The 18971-nt window shown below is 37.4% G+C and overlaps 1 protein-coding gene across 3 annotated transcripts in view; it reads right to left on the bottom strand.

Moving 5' to 3' along the window:
- Positions 1–1588: 1588 nt before the first annotated feature.
- The window catches only part of KLHL5 (kelch-like family member 5), a 45563-nt gene continuing 28180 nt past the window's right edge, over positions 1589–18971 (bottom strand). For all 3 annotated transcript variants that reach the window (XM_009884938.1, XM_009884939.1, XM_009884937.1), the window contains 7 exons: positions 17578–17790; positions 12332–12518; positions 11204–11428; positions 10749–10911; positions 6687–6899; positions 4100–4271; positions 1589–1883 (listed from right to left, as the gene is read on the bottom strand). In XM_009884938.1, the coding sequence (XP_009883240.1) occupies positions 1827–1883; positions 4100–4271; positions 6687–6899; positions 10749–10911; positions 11204–11428; positions 12332–12518; positions 17578–17790 (1230 nt within the window). In that variant the 3' untranslated portion in view covers positions 1589–1826. The remainder of the gene's footprint in view (positions 1884–4099; positions 4272–6686; positions 6900–10748; positions 10912–11203; positions 11429–12331; positions 12519–17577; positions 17791–18971) is intronic.

Genomic DNA, 18971 nt, shown 5'->3' with positions numbered 1-18971 from the left:
AGGCGGAAGAAGGGCAGAAGCATCACCGCTGGAGGGCGGGGCCCCGCCCCGCAACCAATGGGGAGGCGCGCCCCAGGCGCCGGGCCGCGCTAGGCCCCGCCCTCTAGCAGCGGGGCGGGGCGAGCTGTGAGGAGCCGGGGGGGAAAGCACCGCGAAGTGGAAGCTGTGTAACGCCGCCATCTCCAGAAAAAGATGAGTGCTTGTATTTGAAGTAGAAGCCCCGCAAGAGGAGCAGTAAAAATCTTATTTCTTAACGAGACCTGTGAAGTGGGGGATACAGGTACACAAAATGGAGGGTACTCTGGAGAAAAAGGGCGCTAAGGCCAACACCAGTGCATTCAAGTTCAGCTGTATTCAATTGCAAACAGTGCAGGTTTCATCACAAAGTTTCACTGCTTAGTAATTTCATTTAAAACAATAAATAGTTCACCGAGAGCATTAATACATTTAAAATTACAAATGTACAAAGACTTTGGGTATCAGACGCTTCAAACTTTTGAATCAAAACATTCGATGAGCTCACATCTTCCCATTTTCCTTTACAAACACACACGTATTACCTACTGTTCCGAAAACATAGGGAACAAGGCACAGAAAAGCAAATACAAAAAGACTTTCTGAGAACATTCTGACCGTTGAAAGCAATTCGGTGTAACAGCATAGGGGTCAAGAAAGGCAAATTATATCTCAAAAAAATAGATAACTTAAATAAGGTAACTGATTTGATATAATCCTGCGAGGCACACCTAACTCCTGTAAGATGCTGAACATGCTTAAATGGTGGCAGTTAAGCACCTTGCAGGACTGGGCCCTTTACCTGTTGAAGTAACCTTACTGGAAAGATAGACAATTGCTTCATCTTACAAAATTATACTTTTCAAATTAGTGCAAAGCCTCATGTAAAAATGTAATTAGTCTAAATGTAATGGAATGCTTCAAAAATTCCAAAGTGCAAATATTAAACCTAAATTGGTTAACTTTTAATCACACTTTAGAATTCTTCCAATAATTCATGCTTATAGATTTTCCTTAAAAATAGCAAAGTAAATATAAGAACCAAAGTAGAGAAAAAGGTATGATGTTCTGCATCTCATGTAAAAACTTTGAAAATCCAAAAAGTACGCTGGATGTCAAATAACTCTGGCAGAAATTATTAAATAGCAGATTTCTGTTAGCATAAGACAATATTTAAAATAAGGCTTTGGTTAAATAAAAAGTTTGCTAAACTAGGAATGATGATAAAAGTGCAAAAGATTCACCAAATACACAACTTCATTTCCAAGGCAAGCATTACGCCTGCCATTTACAATGGTTTGCATTGGTATATCAGCCTGCATTGTAATAGCTCAGACACCTATAGCCAAACATGTTCATTATAGGCTAATTAAATATATGGGGGCCAATGCTATAACTTGTTTCACCCAGAGATAGACTCAACTATGCCATTTATAGCATCATTCCTCTGTATGTTTGTGGGATCAAGGCCCTGGATCTGCAACACTTGATTATTATAGTGAGTTCAGTAACGAGTTCACTCATTTCTTAGCACTTCCCAAACAGAAGTCCTCTGCTGGCAGTTGGCTGGTTGCAGCCAATTTTCTTACAAATAGAATTCTTGCAACACATAGGTAACAAAGATGACTTTTTAAAAAGTGCTTAATATTGGTCCGTTAAGAACAACATGTACATGTTAGCTTGAGACCAAACACTTTGCCGTGGTCGATTGTCTGCACCTCGTGTTTATTGGTGCACCGGTAGTTTGCTTGAGGAAAAAAGAAATCATCTGAGTCTACGGAGGAGAATGTCACCTTCATAGAAAAAATAATCTACAGTTTCACAGTCACAACACATGCTCCAGCTCTTCCTAAGCACAGTGGTGCAACCTGTAAGCAAAGAAAAAAAATAAAAAAATCCATGAGATAAAAATACTTAATGCTGACTCTGTTTATTTTTTATTTCCTAAAACTGAGTGTTTAGCTAATGCTTGTTCTAACAGTTGTACAGCTGCAGCAGAGTGGCAATATCACTCCCCTCTGTTAACACAACTCAAAAAAATAGCAAATTGGTCCAAAACTTGGATAAAAACCGACAGAAAAAGTGAATATCTTTTAGATGATAGAGTGAAGCACTTTGAAAGCAACAGCAAACCCCAAGAATATGAAACAATTCTCATTGATAATTTCAATTACTTGGTATTACAGGAAAATAATCCTTTTTTATGGTACAAATGGGACACCTGAGCTAGACAGTCTGACAACTGAATAATGATTGGCAAAACAATACATTTTTTCTCTCAAACAGAAAATGCCAAACATGACAGGGGCAGCCTTTCTTTTTTACTTGAATATTTGATAAAATTCTGTTAAAAGTTCTTGAAATCACAATCATTTCCCAGTCTCCAATTTTTATAAACAGAAGTTACTTCTGGCAAGACCTGTTTAAGCTGAGATTGTTGGACTTGAAAAGAGGAAGGTGGGTTCTAAAACTCACCTTAGCTTCCCCTTTTAAACTTTATATTAATGGAGTGTGTGTGAATAGCATACTAAGAATGCCATACTAATGAATAGAATACTAATGAATAGCATACTAATACACAGATTATCCTGAAGCCAAAAAAGGGTGTTTATGCCAACTCTTTTTTTTTTTTTTTTCCTCCCCAGGAACAACAGTCTTATCCTGTATCTGTGGCTCTGACAAACTGCAGTTGAGAAAATTCCACTACCCTCTTTTGAGTTGTGTATGGATGAAGTGGTGGCAGAGTGCTGACATAACAAGAGCGTAGGAAGGTACACAGACACTTCCAAATCCCTCTAGGAAGGGTTCAAAACTGTCCTATATACTGGGATCATGGGATTCAGTGAGATATAGAGGCTCAAGGCTAAGGATGCAAAGGTTACATACAGATAGATGGTCACCACCTAGACATGATGCAAGATTCATTTAGATGCAACAGAGAGAAGCACTGTTTCTCTCCTTTGGTACCCTTTTTTTTTCTTTAGCAGGCCAAGTAATGCCATGAGTTATCATTACCAGTACTGCCACTAACGGCGCCAAACTCTGATAAGCCTCCTAGATGACTTATGTTTTAAGATCTTGCAGCAGTATGAAGTGGGGGAAAATAGCTCAGTTTTCTGTGTTACAAAGATTTCGATAGAGGGCAGTTCAGTTCTCTTTTAGAATTAGCAATTTGGGGCTATCACTGGGGTAGCATATTCAGGAGGTCAGAATTCATCTGCCTAAATACTGGTGTCTAATGCTATTCTAGATGATCTTGGACATTGATCCTGGCCTGCAACTGGACTGCAGAAGGGCCTTGGTCTCCCACAGATTCTGTGCTGTATCTGACAGCCTTCTGTGGATGTAGACGCTTTAGGGTATCTCAAATAGCAGTAGATACCTAAGGACAGTCTGCCCAGGATGTCCTTGTGTGTGCTCTTCCCAGAGAGGCACATTCCTAGAGCTATAAAAAAGTAAAAGTAACCAAGCTTTGAATTGACAGTAATGGCTTCTGACCATGAATTGAAGTTTTTTTGGTGTGTTTTTTTGTTTTGTTGGTTCTTTGTTTGTGGGGGTTTTTTTTGTTGTTGTTGTTTTGTTGGGGTTTTTTTTCTGGGTGAAGAGAAATGGGAAAAGGCTTTCTTAGAGTTGCACACACTGTACATAGCATTCACATCAGGAAGGGATTATTTACGAAAAGATGACCAAAACCTTGAAGAAACTGATAAACTTGCTGAGAGACACATTGGAGCTAAACTAAGCTACATTTATCATTTATCTTCAGAATAGGAAGTCATGTAAACAGAACCCTTTAGAACAGTTTGGGGAACACGTCAATACATTTTATTAACAACAGCTGAAATTGTCAAAGAAAGTAGCTATACTCTTGCCAAAGAAAGAAGGGCAGTTTATTAGAAGTTAACAACTGTCCATGCAACATAAATCATCTTGACATGGTAGATGGAAGAAAAAAAAAAAGAAGACTTAAACCAGACTAGTAAGAAAGTGCTTCTTAGAGAAGGAATATTTGAATTCTGCTTGTAAAAAGATGTACACTTGAAATAAGATAAATAGTAGTGTATGGTCTGATCAGAAACTGTACCTGTGTCCATTCATTTGTCTGGGGATCATAAGACTCCACTGTATTAAGGTATGTTTGACCATCATATCCTCCAACAGCATACAACTTGTCACCAAGAAGACATACTCCCACTGCATCTCTGCTAATACTCATAGAGGCCACAGCAGTCCACATATCTGTTTTTGGATCATACCTAAAAGATAATTTGTGTTATGCTCTAAAACTGTTGCCAAAATTCAATAGAAAAAAACATACTGGAACTGACACTCTCAAGGTAGCAGAAAACAGGTATTAGGACAGCACAGATTTGGGTGTTAATTTCAAAGGACTTTTCCCCCCAAAATACTCTCTTTGAAAATGTTTCTTTAGTCATCTGGTAACACAGTCAGTACTAGCTAGCTATCTACTTTGTGCTGCTTTCCATATAGTCCATATAGTAATACATACATATACAGGCAGCTGCTCTTACTGCATTTCTTATTGTATGTCTAAATGTACCACTCCAGAAACAGTTCTGCTGCTACACCCTAGTACAGCAAGTGCTTGGTCTAAGTAGCAATGACTACATGTCAAAGCACAGGCTATTAAAATTGAGTGTGGTACTAAAAGAGAGTTACTTGCCATGAAAGATTACCATTTAAAAAAAAAAAACAAACCAAAAAACACAAACAACAACAAAACAACAGAACCCCCCCAAAAAAACCAGTTTGGGAAAACTCTGGGAGAAATGCAAAACCCTTAAGACAGTTTGCAGCACTTCTTTAATCATAGCTCCATATCATCAGACGCATCACCACAGTAAAAACAGATGGTTTAATGAAAAACACTAAATGTGATTCTAGAATAATATCAATATTCTTTACAAGTCAAACTGAGAACTACGTAGGAGAGTTCATGCTATTCTTATGTCAGGGAACATATTTTAACCTGACTGAAAGAGACAACGTTAAGATTACAGATGCTTACAGCAGACCTGATGTAATCACAGAGCTCTGACGGCCTCTAAAGACCTATACAAAGAAAATATTTATTTGGCTAAGAGACCATCCTAAGATCACACTTGCTAAAAGCAAGTTTGGAAGATATTAGTCTTAATTTGTCTGCAAGAAGAGCATAGATATAATGAGCTCTACCAATTTTATCTGCAGTTCTCTAGTTGAAATACTACAGAAATGCATGCAAGTGTAATTGTAATATGAAAATACTGCCTGAAGCACATGCTGCAAACAGAAGCATAATGTTGTGAAAGAGGGTGATTAGTGAGCTCTGTATAGAATTTACTCTTCAGTTTAAGTTATTTTATAAACCCATGTATTTATCTGCAAAAACTGAATTTTATTGCAAAAATATAGTGGAAAACAAATACTCAGAAGCTTACTATGGTTTTATGAAACTGGTAATTTTTTAAAGGAACTATTTTCACTACGTTGATGGTCCTCAATTTCATCTCACTTAAAGACCAAGGACAAAATGCATTACAAAATTATTCCTATTTATTAAAGTCATGTATTCTATAACTTTGTTTCAGAGAACATTGATGCAGAAAAATACATGGACCCATTTTCTCTCTTGGGCTTCTAATTATCTGTATTCCTCAAAAAATTTGTTATTTGCTAAGATGTAGCTTCCTATACCTCCAAACCTTTCTGGGGCCTTTTTTAGTGTAACTTCCATATGTTAAATAGTATGGGCCACACTATGTATTTTGGGGTCTATTAGGTCACTGAAGATTTGAAAACTACAGCTCTGTTTTGTGGTGGGTTTTTGTGTTTGTTTGGTTTTTTTTCTGTTTTGTTTGAGTATTTTTGTTGTCTTTTTTTTCTTTCTTCTTTTTTTTTTTTTTTTTTTCCTGGTAGAGGGTGAATCACATCTCCCAGCATAAAGAAATTTAGTAAAAGAGGAAAATAGGTGATGAGGAATCAGTGTGCTGGGAGATAACAGGAAAGAAGAGAAGTTTTACAATTGGGGGGGGGGGGGACCAGGAAGAAAGGAAAGACAATTAAAGTGTACTTCAGAAATAACTGAAGTGCCAATGAAGACTTAATGCAGTGCATTATGAAATATTTACTGTCATTTTTAATTATTTGATGGATCACACGTGCTTCTGCCATTTGTAATGCAGTCTGTCATTAATAACTATTTTAAAGACATATCAACCTTGGAATGACTGAATTACATACCAGTTTCCCAGTGTCATCAGGTGATACAAGAAAGAACAGGATATTTAAGGATCCACAAACCCTGACTGTTAACTCCTTTGAAAGTTATAATATGAACTGATACAAACTTCTGTGAAAAAAGTTTGCTCCCTGTTTAAGAGCATTCAATTCCAAATTGTTCTCATTAATCAATCATAATTCATTCAATGAGATTGTTAGAAAAATAAAGAAGTGCATTAGGGAGAATTTGTTTTAAATCATCTGTCTTGGCAATATTTTGAATCATATTATGACTATGCAGTATGTTTTTATATGTAAGTTTCCTCTGCTCATGCTAAAAGTAACACAGCTATTTTATTGGGTTTGTACTTACAGCACTTTCCATAAATCACTCCATAGACTAGCACAATTAGAATTACTAGCAGAATACGCCTTCCTCAGGATATTACCTTTCTACGCAGTCTGACAGCCTAGACGTTAAGTTGGATGCTGGGGCATCATGACCACCTATTGCATACAAGAACCCATTCCAGGTGGTTACACCTACACCGCCTCTTCTTTTTGACATCTGAGCACATAGGGTCCATTTGTTTGTATGAGGATCAAAACATTCTACTGACTTAAGACAAGAACTTCCATCTCGACCACCAACTGCATAAAGCCTACAAAGTAAAAAAAAAAGTAAATAAATATTGTCTCAACAAGACAAAGTTTCCAGTGATGTATGAAGGACGCTCAAGTTTGTTAAAAAGGGAAGTTTAGAAGGAAACTTTCAACAGAAAGTTCTGTTGTGAAAACTCAGATATGCTTTTTTTCTTATTGTCATGATCAATGCATAATAACAATAATTTACAGAAAATTGATAACTCTAAGACAGCATTTATGTCCCAGCCTATGCACATAGCTAAAATTTTCAAAATTACTTATGTGACATGACAGACAAAGGCCCACTTCTAGCGGGGTCAGAGGGACAAATTCAGTAGTGGATCTGTGCATGCAGCAACTCTGCTCTGCTTCATCTTAGGCATTCAAGGGTTTTTCTGGACCTGGGCTTTAGTTCATGAACGACAGCGCTACATTAAGTCCCTCACACCCACTAGGTGGCCTAGCTTGCTCAGTTCTAACAAAAAGGTTTCTAGCATCTGGCATTAACAAAGGATTTCAACTTTTTGGAAAGGCAAGAAGGAAAAAGGTTTTTTTGGGAGCACTCACTCATGAATCTTTAAAACTAATCAAATAATCAAACTGAATAAAGAGTTCATGGGCAGAGTTTATGAGCAATCTATGCTTAGAAGCAAAAATGCCCAGCGCTATTATTTGGAAAGGTAGGAACTCAGAAGCTGTTCTCAAAAGGCAGCAACGCATCAGAAGTCATGTTTGAGAGATCACCTGAAATATCATGAATGAAATCCTTTCAAAGCTTAATGCACATTATAGTACAATTGAATAATCAAATAATCATTAGATATGTATATGATGATAATGTGAACAATTTACAACATTTACTATGAAGCACTATTCAAGATGTCCTCAGTTTGGGAAACACCATTGTTTGCTTTTTTAAATATAATGGCCAACAAACTTAAATATAAGCATCTTGTAAATATGGTTGATCTAGCAGTTCTCAGTAATAATTTTAATACCCTTTTAAAAAAATACATTTCCATGGAAGTTCCCATGTTTAATAACACAGCTTGTTTAAGGTAAGGAGTGTACTATAGGATACCAAAAAATCAAGTTGCAGTTCCAAGAAGTTCATGACTAAAAACAATCCTTTATGCAATACAGCATTTAAATGAAGCCTCCTACCGTACCTCCCCACAAAACAAGAGGGAGTTTTGATCATTTATGCAGTGAATTCACATTTATGACATGGAGAAAGATTTATCCATTTCTCTATATGAAGGTTTTGAGTAAATCATCTGAAATATATCAAGTTCCAGATAGATACTACTAGAAAGTGCAGAAGTTACTGCTCCCTCAGCTGAAATGCAATAAATTCGCATGCACTTTTAAGCTTTTCAGCTACAGGCATCTAGTGTTGCTGCCTACATTAAGAGTCTAGGCAATGTTCTATAATAACAGAAAAATGTAAGGATCTAATTCTGATGCTTTTCATCACACCCAGGACTCTCTGCTGAATATATAGGAAGCTTCAGACCTAACGTAGGCATGTGAGACTGCAGCTCCAAGGCAGCCCAATGCACTCCGCTCACTGGTTGGTCAAGTTATTCCCTCCTTCCTGCACCCAGTGCGCATTTATTTCCACTCCTTCCTGGACTTGTTTCAGATCTCACAAGACCCTTTGCAGGTGCACTTCAGATGTACTAATTTATCAGAAGACTAACCTTCCCTCCACCCCCAAAAGGTGTGAAAAAGCTTTCTGCTGCCTTACAACACTCAAACCGCTCAAGGGAGATGTGTCAGATGGTAGATAAGCAGGAAGCAAACAATTTGTGGTGAAGAGAGTTTAAATACTTTGCCACAACCACAATGCTACCCAGCAAATCAGGTTAGCTTTGTCTCCTATGGTATTCCTGTAGCCACCCTGGCAAAATATGGTTTGGATAAGCCCACTACAAGGCTGGTGGAAAACTGGAAGGACTACTAGGCTCAAAGGGCAGTATGAAGACCAGCTGGCAGCTGGTTACTAGTGCTGTTCCTCCTAGCCTGATACTGTGGCTGATACTGCTCAATGTCTTCATTAGTTATCCGAAAGATATAACGGAAATCAGCCTTAGCAAGTTTACCGATAATATCAAATTAAGGGGAGTCGCTGATATGCTGGAGGGCTTGGTTACTATTCAGAGAGGCCTAAACAGGCTGGAAAAATGGGCTGACTGTAGTCTCATGAAGTTCAGCAAAGGCCAATGCAAAGTCCTGCACCTGGGATGGTGTATTCCCATGCAATAGTACAGGCTGGGAGCTGAGAATAGAGGAAGCAGCTTAGCAAAAAAAGACTTGGAAGTCCTGGCAGACTAGTCAGCAGCATGCCCTTGAAATAATGACAGCGGATCCCCTTTATTCAGTACATATATGACTGTTTCTGGATACTGGGTCCAGCTTTGGGTTCTCAGTACATGAAAGACCTTGCCATACTGGAGCAAGTACAGCTCATGGTCAATAAGATGATGAGGGAGCTAGAACACATAAGAGGAGAGGCTGAGAGCTGCCTTTATGCAGTCCTTGGAATTCTTGAGACAGTTAAGGAGGCATCTTACTGCTGTCTTCAACCACCTAATGGGAGGTTACATAGGAAACAGATCATTCTCAGAGGTATGCAGTGAAAGGAGGAAGAACAAGACAAGTTGAAACATGGGAAATTTCAACTGGATATTAGAAGAAAAATGTTCAGTACAACGGTGGTCAAACATTGGAACAGGCTGCCCAGAGAGGCTGTTAAATCTCCATCCTTGAAGATATCCAAAACTCAGATATGACCTGAGCTACCTCAGTTAAGTTTGAAACTAGATCCAACTTTAAGGTTGGCCCTGCTTTGAGATGGTGTTGGATCAGATGACTCCAGAGGTCCCTTGCAATCCAAATTATTCTATGATTCTGTGATACCAAGTGATCTTTATTGTCATAATAGCTTGATTCAACTACTACTTGTATTTTGGGATGCTACATAACAATTACACTTAATCCAAAGAAAAACTGAAAATCACTCTAAGTCTGGGAATCATGGCCTACAAATAAAGACTGAAAGAGCTGGAGTTATTCAGCCCTAATGACAAAATACTGAGGGGACATGTGTCTTTAAATGCAAAAGGCAAACAGCAAAGAAAAAAATGCATTTTCCATGTTCACTTTGGATAGTATTTAAGACTTGACATGAGATGTATTAATAGTTAAGCAGATTGCTTAGGGAAGTTACGGAAACTTAACCACTGGAGGTTAAGAACAAGATCACTCTGGCTATGAGTGTTTTAGATATAATTGATTCAGCTTTGGGGTAGCAGAATGGATTAGGGAGCTCCTTCGGGTCACCTCCAACCACTTCCTGTGACTGCAACATAAAATTACCTAGTTGTCTGAATATGCTTTGTATTAGGAATTAGGCATATTTTCACTGAAAAACAGCTTTAGAAATGTCAGATATCACTCTAGATTAGTTTCATTCTGCCAAAGCTTACTGTTCTGAGTTAATGCAATATCACATGACTACTCCCCCATGACTTTACAGTAACTTTGGAAGTTGACTGTTCAAGCTATCATAGTAAGAGGAAATCACTGGAGCCCCAGTGGAAGAGAACAACCTTTTGCTCCTTTCTGCATTAAGGAGATGGTTGCTACTTATTTGCCTGTAGAGATGGTCTCATAAGCAATACTGAGGGGCACTGTGATGCTGTTGGGAAGCCTGCTTGACCCAACACAGTATCTTTTCTGTGAATGAAGAAACTTGGTTCTTAATGCTATCAACAGGTATCTATCAAGAGAAGTAACAGTCATTTAAGATGGTCTTCTAATTACATTAAAGTAATAAGAAAATGGAAGTTGCTTTAACATACTTTCCATTTAATATTGCTACACCAACAGTGCTCCTTGGAGTTGACATACTAGCTACAAAGTTCCACTGACGAGCCTGTGGATCCCATCTTTCTACTGTATTCAGGTAGCTCCAGCCATCATGTCCTCCTACAGCGTACATGGGACCTTCCAATACAGCTACTCCTAAAAAAACAGATATGAAAAACAATTTTTTCTGGGTAAGGGGAAAAAAAAATAAATCACATTTTCCTAGTGACAGTCCAGCATGCACCAAAACATATTTAAAACCAAAGAATTTTCCTTTTGGTAGCCAATGCTGGATATAGTCTGAAGGAGAAAATATGTTCAATAAACAATTGGCATTAAAAGAAAGTTTCCACCCCCTGAAACCTAATTTCTGAATGTTGTTTGACCAATCCTAAAACAGATAACCTTTTAAAAAAGACGCATTCAGCCTTTACAGAACTCTACATACCAAGACCGTGACGATGAGTGGACATAGGTGGCATTACACTCCAAGTTTTCGTTCTAGGGTTGTAGCACTCCACAGTATTCAACGTTTTCAGTCCATCTCTGCCACCAACAACATACAATTTATCATCTAAGACTGCCACTCCAAACTGTAATCTTCGTCCATTCATGTTTGCAACAGGAGTCCACATGTTGGTACGAAGTTCATACTTTTCAATGCTTGTAGCTCCTGAATGACAACATATGCAAATTATTAAAAAAAAAGTCTGAATTATTAAGACAACTTTTATTTTACCAGTATGCTGGTCCTGCAAGACAGCATGACATCCTGCAGCACGTTCTTAATTCTGTGTATACAAATAGTCTTTTTTGACTTCCTCAGGAATTAAATGCACCATTATAAAGGCGCACTTTCTCAGTGGTTTTCAAGACAAAAAGCAGGATTTCTAACTGCTTTGCAGAATCAAGCCTTTAGAAATACAAATGTTAGGAATATAAAACAACCCTTGTGAAATGCAATTATATATTGAAATCAATGGTTCTGTAATATTAGAAAAAAATCTAAAGCTACGTGATAGGAAGTACTAAAAGTGCTAACTTTAAAACAATGGGTGAAAGAAAACACTTTCTTTGCTGTAACTTTTCTAACTTGCCAGATTCCTTCTAACTACCGTTAAACAGTATGGAAGTCTCTATAAAAAAGAAAATCCAAGTAGCTCTGACAGAGCCTTTTAACAATTAGTCAAAAAGTTTATTTTTTTTTAGGTTTTTTTTTAATGCATGTGCAGGTCACCTTCGTGCCCTTTCTGTCATTTTCTTCCTTTGCCAAATTACTTCCCTCTCAAGTAAATAAAGATTAGTTTTCACTCATTTCAACATCTCACTACTCAGAAATCGGATATTCCCTTGATAATTTCAAATCAATCCTAACTGTAACTTCCAGAATGTTTCCAGTATTATCAAAGCTACAGTTTTTTTTTAACCTAATAAACAGTGTACATTAAGACGTTTCATGTTTTATACTGCAGAATCCTTGAATTTTAGAATTAACATGTTGTAAAAACATCTATCAAAGATTTTTTTTAAAAAGAACCAAACCAGCTCATCAACTAACCATTTTATAATCCTATACCTTTTGTTGCATCCATTCCTCCAACTGCAAACAACACGCCCACCGTAGATTTTCTAGGTTTGGTTCGAGGACTTTGCAACATAGGTCGTCTCTCTGGCAACAGATGGTACTTCATTGCTTCCATAATGAGTTTTTGACATTCAATGTCATCCCTAAAGAGTGCATTATTTTCCATATCTGCCAGAAACTGTGAAAAAGAAAGAAAATGAAACAAGCTGTATTGCTATAAACCACATGAAGAATAGAAACAAGATTACAAGAAAATATTTTATCCAAAGTCTTCCACTGCCTGATTTAAAGTCCATGTATTTGCAAAATGGTCATATAAAATAGACTAGGGTAAAGATAAATGTGTAAAAAAGAAAACATTCACATTTAAGCTATACCATTAAGTAAAAAAAAAAAAAAAAACCAACAAAAAAACAAAAGGAAGGCCATCTGATCTTAATGGATGATTTAAGCTTAATGGTCCCAAGGAAGAAAAAAATCTCCTCCTGTTCCAGTGCCACTACAGGTATGATCAAGGAAATGGAATCAGAATCTGGGTATGTAAGTCAGTTTAACTTCACGCTCATACTCCTGAATCCACCCAGTCCAGAGGTCTTTAAAAGCTGCTTCAGGCACAGGCTGAATATTTTAATATATACTCTATTACTCACTCTGACAGTGATCCAGATCACAGTATATCAATTAAAACAAGCCTTTGTTAAAAATTTTTAGATCAAGGATACAAGGAAATTTGGCAAGTGTTAAATTTTAAATCTGACTTAAATAAAATTCAAGTTAAATAGAGACTACTAATAAAAGTTATTAAGTTTAAAGATTCTGGAGTCTTTTGTACTCCATGTTTGTCAGACAGCAGGAAAAATCTATTAGTAGGTTGAGTGTCCTAACTGCAATTATTAGAAGTCCAGACAACTGGCATTTTTCAGAGCCGCAAGACATGGCCTGGGTAACAGAGAAAAAAGCAAGTAAAGTGCCCCACTGAGACTTGCACAGTTGTCAGAACAATGAGAAAAAGGCAAATGCCTCTGAACTGCCATCACAAACACTTTGGGGCTATTAGAAATTTAAGTCCACAAACCAGAATGAGATGTTATTGTTGAGCTGTTGACAGCCAACTGATAACAGGTACAAAACTGCTGTGAAATTAGTAATTGGGAATACCAAAGGGACCCATTATGAAATGGTTGTGCATAATATAGTGTGCATATCCCTGCCTTAAAGCTGCCTTAGGACTGCAAAGTAGCAAACATGACATCCATGGTTGCAGAAGAGTTATAGATAAGTACAGACTGCAAAGCCCCAACATCTCTGTATCAGGCAAATCAACAGAAACTATGACAGAATACATCATTCACACAGGCAGAGAATAAAAAAAAAAAATAATTTAAAAATAAACCCAAAAACTTTCACAGCCCTTCACCAGCAACTTTTCAGAAAACTAAGCCTGACTCTTGCAGTATTTCTCTAACTGGCTAATGTTCTGATTCTATTTAAAATAGCAAAGTGTTCTCATGTAAATTAACAGAGGGACCTCAATTTTCATTCTTTAACTTTCAGTACGTCCATTTGTTTCTTTTCTCCACTCAAAGCACCACTTACCACTTCTATCACTTCACAGGAACACTCTGTGATTATAAAATAGTAAAGTAAAAGCCAGCTTTTAACTGCTACCATGCAATGCTGTAAAATTGCACATGGTTTAACAAAAATAAAAAAATAAATTAATTACCACTGTCCTAAATCAGACATTGTCATAGTTGCATGCATGAAAACTAAGGCTTGTGGACAACATGACCAATCCAGAATGCCAATACATTTTTTTCTGATAGACAAGCAGCATTTAATATTTAAACCAACACCATGTGTGTATATATGAGTTTTGCAAGAAGATGCAACCTACATTTTCTCCAGTTTCTCACCCCCCAACCTATAAAGAAGTTCTCATAGCACAGAGTCTCAATCTCTGAAAGCAACTTCATCTCAGTTAAAAAGAAATGCAATCTAAGTTTTTTGGTATGCCAAAAAAACCTGCATGCTCTTGAAACTAAACCTACAGTATCACAATTTTCTGTAAATATTCTTCAGTCAAAGAACTTGTAATGGGCTTACTTAAATGAAAGCCAATTTTTTCCAAGTTTTATTATTTACATAGCTCCTTGTACTAAAAGCAGAAGTGAGCAGTTACAAATTACGTGTTAGCATGAAATTATAGTAATTGGAAACCTGATGAAGAGAAAGGTAGTGCAGATACTGAAGTACTAAGAATTTCTATCCAGGAGGCTGAACCCACCTTATAACTCAGAAATTGCTCAATCGTGTTTTTCATTAATTTATCAGAGATGGAATACTTGCCACCTTACAGCCTAAGAAGCTGACAAATATTCATTTTTAGGCTTCGTAAGAGCAAAAAGAGACTTACAAGTATTTAGGACACTGCTTGCATTAACCAAAGAGATGACAGAATGCTATGCACAGAGAGATGCATGAAAACACAGCCAACGAAGAAACCTGACAATTCATTACAATATTTTGCTTCCAGTGTTACAGTTTCACAGTATTTCCCAAAGATTTTTTTTAAGTGTATGAATCTAATATTCTTTGCATCTCTGCTTGCAACGTTATTGATTTCAGCAAGTTGTTCAATTTTCTAATTTCTTTCAAATAGCTTTAACCCTTCAACCATAAAATTGGAAATCTTTTCATTATGTTATGTTTGCTGTCAGATTGCCTAATGTCATGTGATCATGAAGCAAAACATGATTCTGAAAATGTTAAGACTGTTTTGGACACTTTAAACCAATTTACTCGATGCACTAATTGTTGCCCTATTAAAATCACAGCTTTAAGACTTTAATTTGTTAAATAAAGTAATAAATAAAAAGGCAACAGAAAATTATTGTATTAGAAATATAAGTATGTATTTGGAGAAGACATGAAAAATTAAAATAGTAAATGAAACATGATGCTGGTTTTGTGTTTCACTCTGCTTTTTTCCTAATCAGTTACTGAGTGGACATAATTTGATTTCAGAACATATTTCTGGGATAAATTCTGTACTTTCAGTTTTTAAAGATGTTTCAATTACAGTGAATTAAGTAAAAGGAATACAGCTGTGGTTACTTAATTACCATTAATTAAATGCTCAAGAAAAGAATGATTTCCTCCAGATCAACTGGCTTAGGCTGTATTATGTTTCTAGAAAAGTGAATTACAGAGTCAAGGCCACAACTGAGAAAATCCTCCTGTTACATATATAATAATCACTATGGAAATATTAATACTAAAATACATATCAGTGAATCTTACTATCGAGCAAGAGGATACCAGATTAGAGGTAATACACAATGTTTTGTATGTGATTTATCACTATGAATGATTCAAAAACAGTTTTTCTTGTGTTAATGAATTTTACTCACTATCCAGTTTCCATAAAAATCCTGTTTTCTTAATTTAATAGAGATAATCCTCACGACACAAACTGAAAACTGTAAAGCAAAATCCTTTGACTGTATTATAAATGTTTAATATTACTAATGGAGGACCAGCTAGGAAGGCTAGCACAAGAGAGGAAAGAAGGGAGAAAAAAATAATAATCTAGTTTACATGCATGCTATCAGATAACAAATACAAAGCTACACACAACACTAACAAGAGGAGTCATTCCTACAGGACTAGAAAAACTGTAATTCACAACTATTTCAACAAACTGAGCTCCAGTCTTCATCAATTTTGTGTGTAAGCGTCCAAGAAGGAGAAAAAGAAGAAAAAAAAGTACCCAAAGATGGTTTATCAAGAGTTAATGGAAGAAAAAAAAAAAATCACTCCTAACAATCTATTCAAATTGTATTTCCTAAATTCCAAGGATAGCTACAAGTACATGAAGGAAATGTAATGATCCAAATAAACTGTGCGAGTTCCATAGAGAAATTTAAAAAGGACACACCTTCTAGTGACAAACATATCCTTGATAAACATTATTCTAGGCAACAGAAGTGATTTTTTCCTAGCAGCTCCACCCCTTCTCATGTCCTGACGGATCAGAATATGCTGCCATTCACAGACACAAACTACCATGTTATACAATACCTCTGCACCTCTGTGCCTGGCAAGATCGTGGAGCAGATCCTCCTGGAAACTCTGCTGAGGCACACAGAAAACAAGGAGGTGATTGGTGACAGCCAGCATGGCTTCACCAAGGGCAAGTCATGCCTGACAAATTTGGTCGCCTTCTATGAAGGGGTTACAGTGGCAGTGGACAAGGTAAGATCAACAGATGTCATCTACCTGGACTTGTGCAAAGCGTTTGACACTGCCCCACACGATCCATGGATTCGACAAATGGACCACTCGGTGGATAAAGAACTGGCTTGATGGTCGCACTCAAAGAGTTGCGGTCAATGGCTCAATGTCCAAGTGGAGACCAGTTACAAGTGGCCTTCCTCAGGGGTCGGTACTGGGACCTGTACTGTTAAACATCTTTGTTGCAGACGTGGACAGTGGGGTCGAGTGCACCCTCAGCAAGTTTTCCAATGATACCAGGCTGTTTAGTGAGGTAGACATGCTGGAGGGGAGGGATGCCATCCAATGGGACTCCAGCTCTGGAGTCCTCAACATAAGGAGGACATGGACCTGCTGGAGCATGTCCAGAGGAGAGCCATGAGGATGATCCGAGGGTTGGAGCACCTCTCCTGTGATGAGAGGCTGAGAGAGTTGGGGCTGTTCAGCCTGGAGAAGAAAAGGCTCCAGGGAGATCTTATTGCAACCTTCCAGTACCTAAAGGAGGCTTACAGGAGAGCTGGGGAAGGACTTTTTACTAGGGCATGTAGCAATAGGACAAGGGGGAATGGCTTTAAACTGGAAGAGGGCAGGTTTAGATTAAACATTAGGAAGAAGTTTTTCACTTTGAGGGTGGTAAGGCACTGGAACAGGTTGCCCAGAGAGGTCGTTGAGGCCCCATCCCTGGAGGTGTTCAAGGCCAGGCTGGACGTGGCCTTGGGCAACCTGGTCTAGTGGGAGGTGTCCCTGCTGGGGGGTTGGAACTCGATGATCTTCAAGGTCCTTTCCAACCTAAACCATTCTATGATTCTATGAACATGCTAAGTCCTTATATGCAGCTCCAAGAATCCAAATCACTAAGAATCCTGAAGCTTTTATGATTTGTCACTATCAATATATCAATGCTGTAGACATTATGCCCACGATAACCACAGTATAAACTAGAGTGGAATTGAACAATTTACTTGTGGAGCAAGCAGAGGCAGTCTAATATAAGCCAGAAGTTTACTGAGATCCTTCCTTCTCTGTTCCAAGTCATGCCGAACCCACGTAAGTAGTGCATTCAGTATAGTTTCTTCATTAGGAATATTCATGTCATCACTTGCTAAAAGCTTTGCAATTTCAGTGGCTGGCAATAATAAAAATTCCTGGTTTCTAATTACTTCCATGAAGTTTTCCTGAAAAAGAAAAAGAAAAGTATTTTAAGTACAGGTGACATCATATTTTGAAGACTCCTACTATATCTTCTCCCCTTTTCCCTCCCTTCCTGCCATCTCTTGGTTGTGTCAGTAAACGCCATTGGAGAACTAACCTGGGAGAAAAAAAAAAAAGTAAAATAAAAGTGTACCGAGTTATTTTGATCCCTAATCATTTTCACAACTGTATCATTCAGTCCCACAGACAGATGTGCTGAAACAACTGAGGGGGAAGTGCAAGGACAGAAACGAGCAATGGGTTGTGGGGATTACTATCTCGGCACTGCAAACTGAAGAAATACTTTCTGAAGTATAGTTTAAAAAAAAAAAAAAAAGGTGCAGTTTGTTCCTGTTGACAATCTAGAATTCAATGTAAGATGCTCTGTCGAGCAAAGAGCACAACATGCTACAACTACTGGGCACATCTGTAACTTTTCATTACTGCTAGATTAAAGTATGGTGTTAAGTTTTCAGAGGAAATAACCACCACTAACAATTTTATTGTTGATTTTACAAGGATTATTTTAAGTTTATTTTACTATTTTGTAGGTTTTATACAGCTGATCTGATTGAATGGGGAGCAAAACACACAAAGAATCCACAATATTGTACATGCCTTGCTTTATTAACAATATTTACTATGATAGGATTCAATTTTCTAACTTTAATTCTTTCATTTCCAGCAACAAATCCTTACTTCAAAATAGGAAAGTCACAATATGTATCATTTTTGACATTGATTTCCTATTACTTCAGAATACTAGGACTTGCAGAATATTCTGTAAGAATTCTCATGAACTTAGGCAGAAATCACAGAAACCTATGTAGAAACACAATGAGCACTATGAACTTACAGTGAGAAACCTGAATGTAACAGAAAAGGGTGAGATCATGTCTATCCTCTTTCCCCAGGCACCCTTACAAGGCAGCAAAGGAAAGAAAAGTAAAAACAGTCAATGAATCACATGATGTTTTGGTAGTTCAAAAACCAGTTAACCTCACACTCCACACTAAGAGTAACTTCATGACAATAAAGTAGTACTACAATCAGTTTAGTAAATGCGCTGTTGATTGATAGATAGCCAGCCAACGGGATGCTGGTGTTGCTCTGCCATCACATATGCTGCTAAAACACCTGGAGGATAAAGTGCATTAGATGCACA

The sequence above is a fragment of the Charadrius vociferus genome, unplaced genomic scaffold (assembly GCF_000708025.1).
Source record: "Charadrius vociferus isolate BGI_N301 unplaced genomic scaffold, ASM70802v2 scaffold134, whole genome shotgun sequence".
Taxonomy (NCBI): domain Eukaryota; kingdom Metazoa; phylum Chordata; class Aves; order Charadriiformes; family Charadriidae; genus Charadrius; species Charadrius vociferus.
This window is presented reverse-complemented; position numbering and strand designations above follow the sequence as displayed.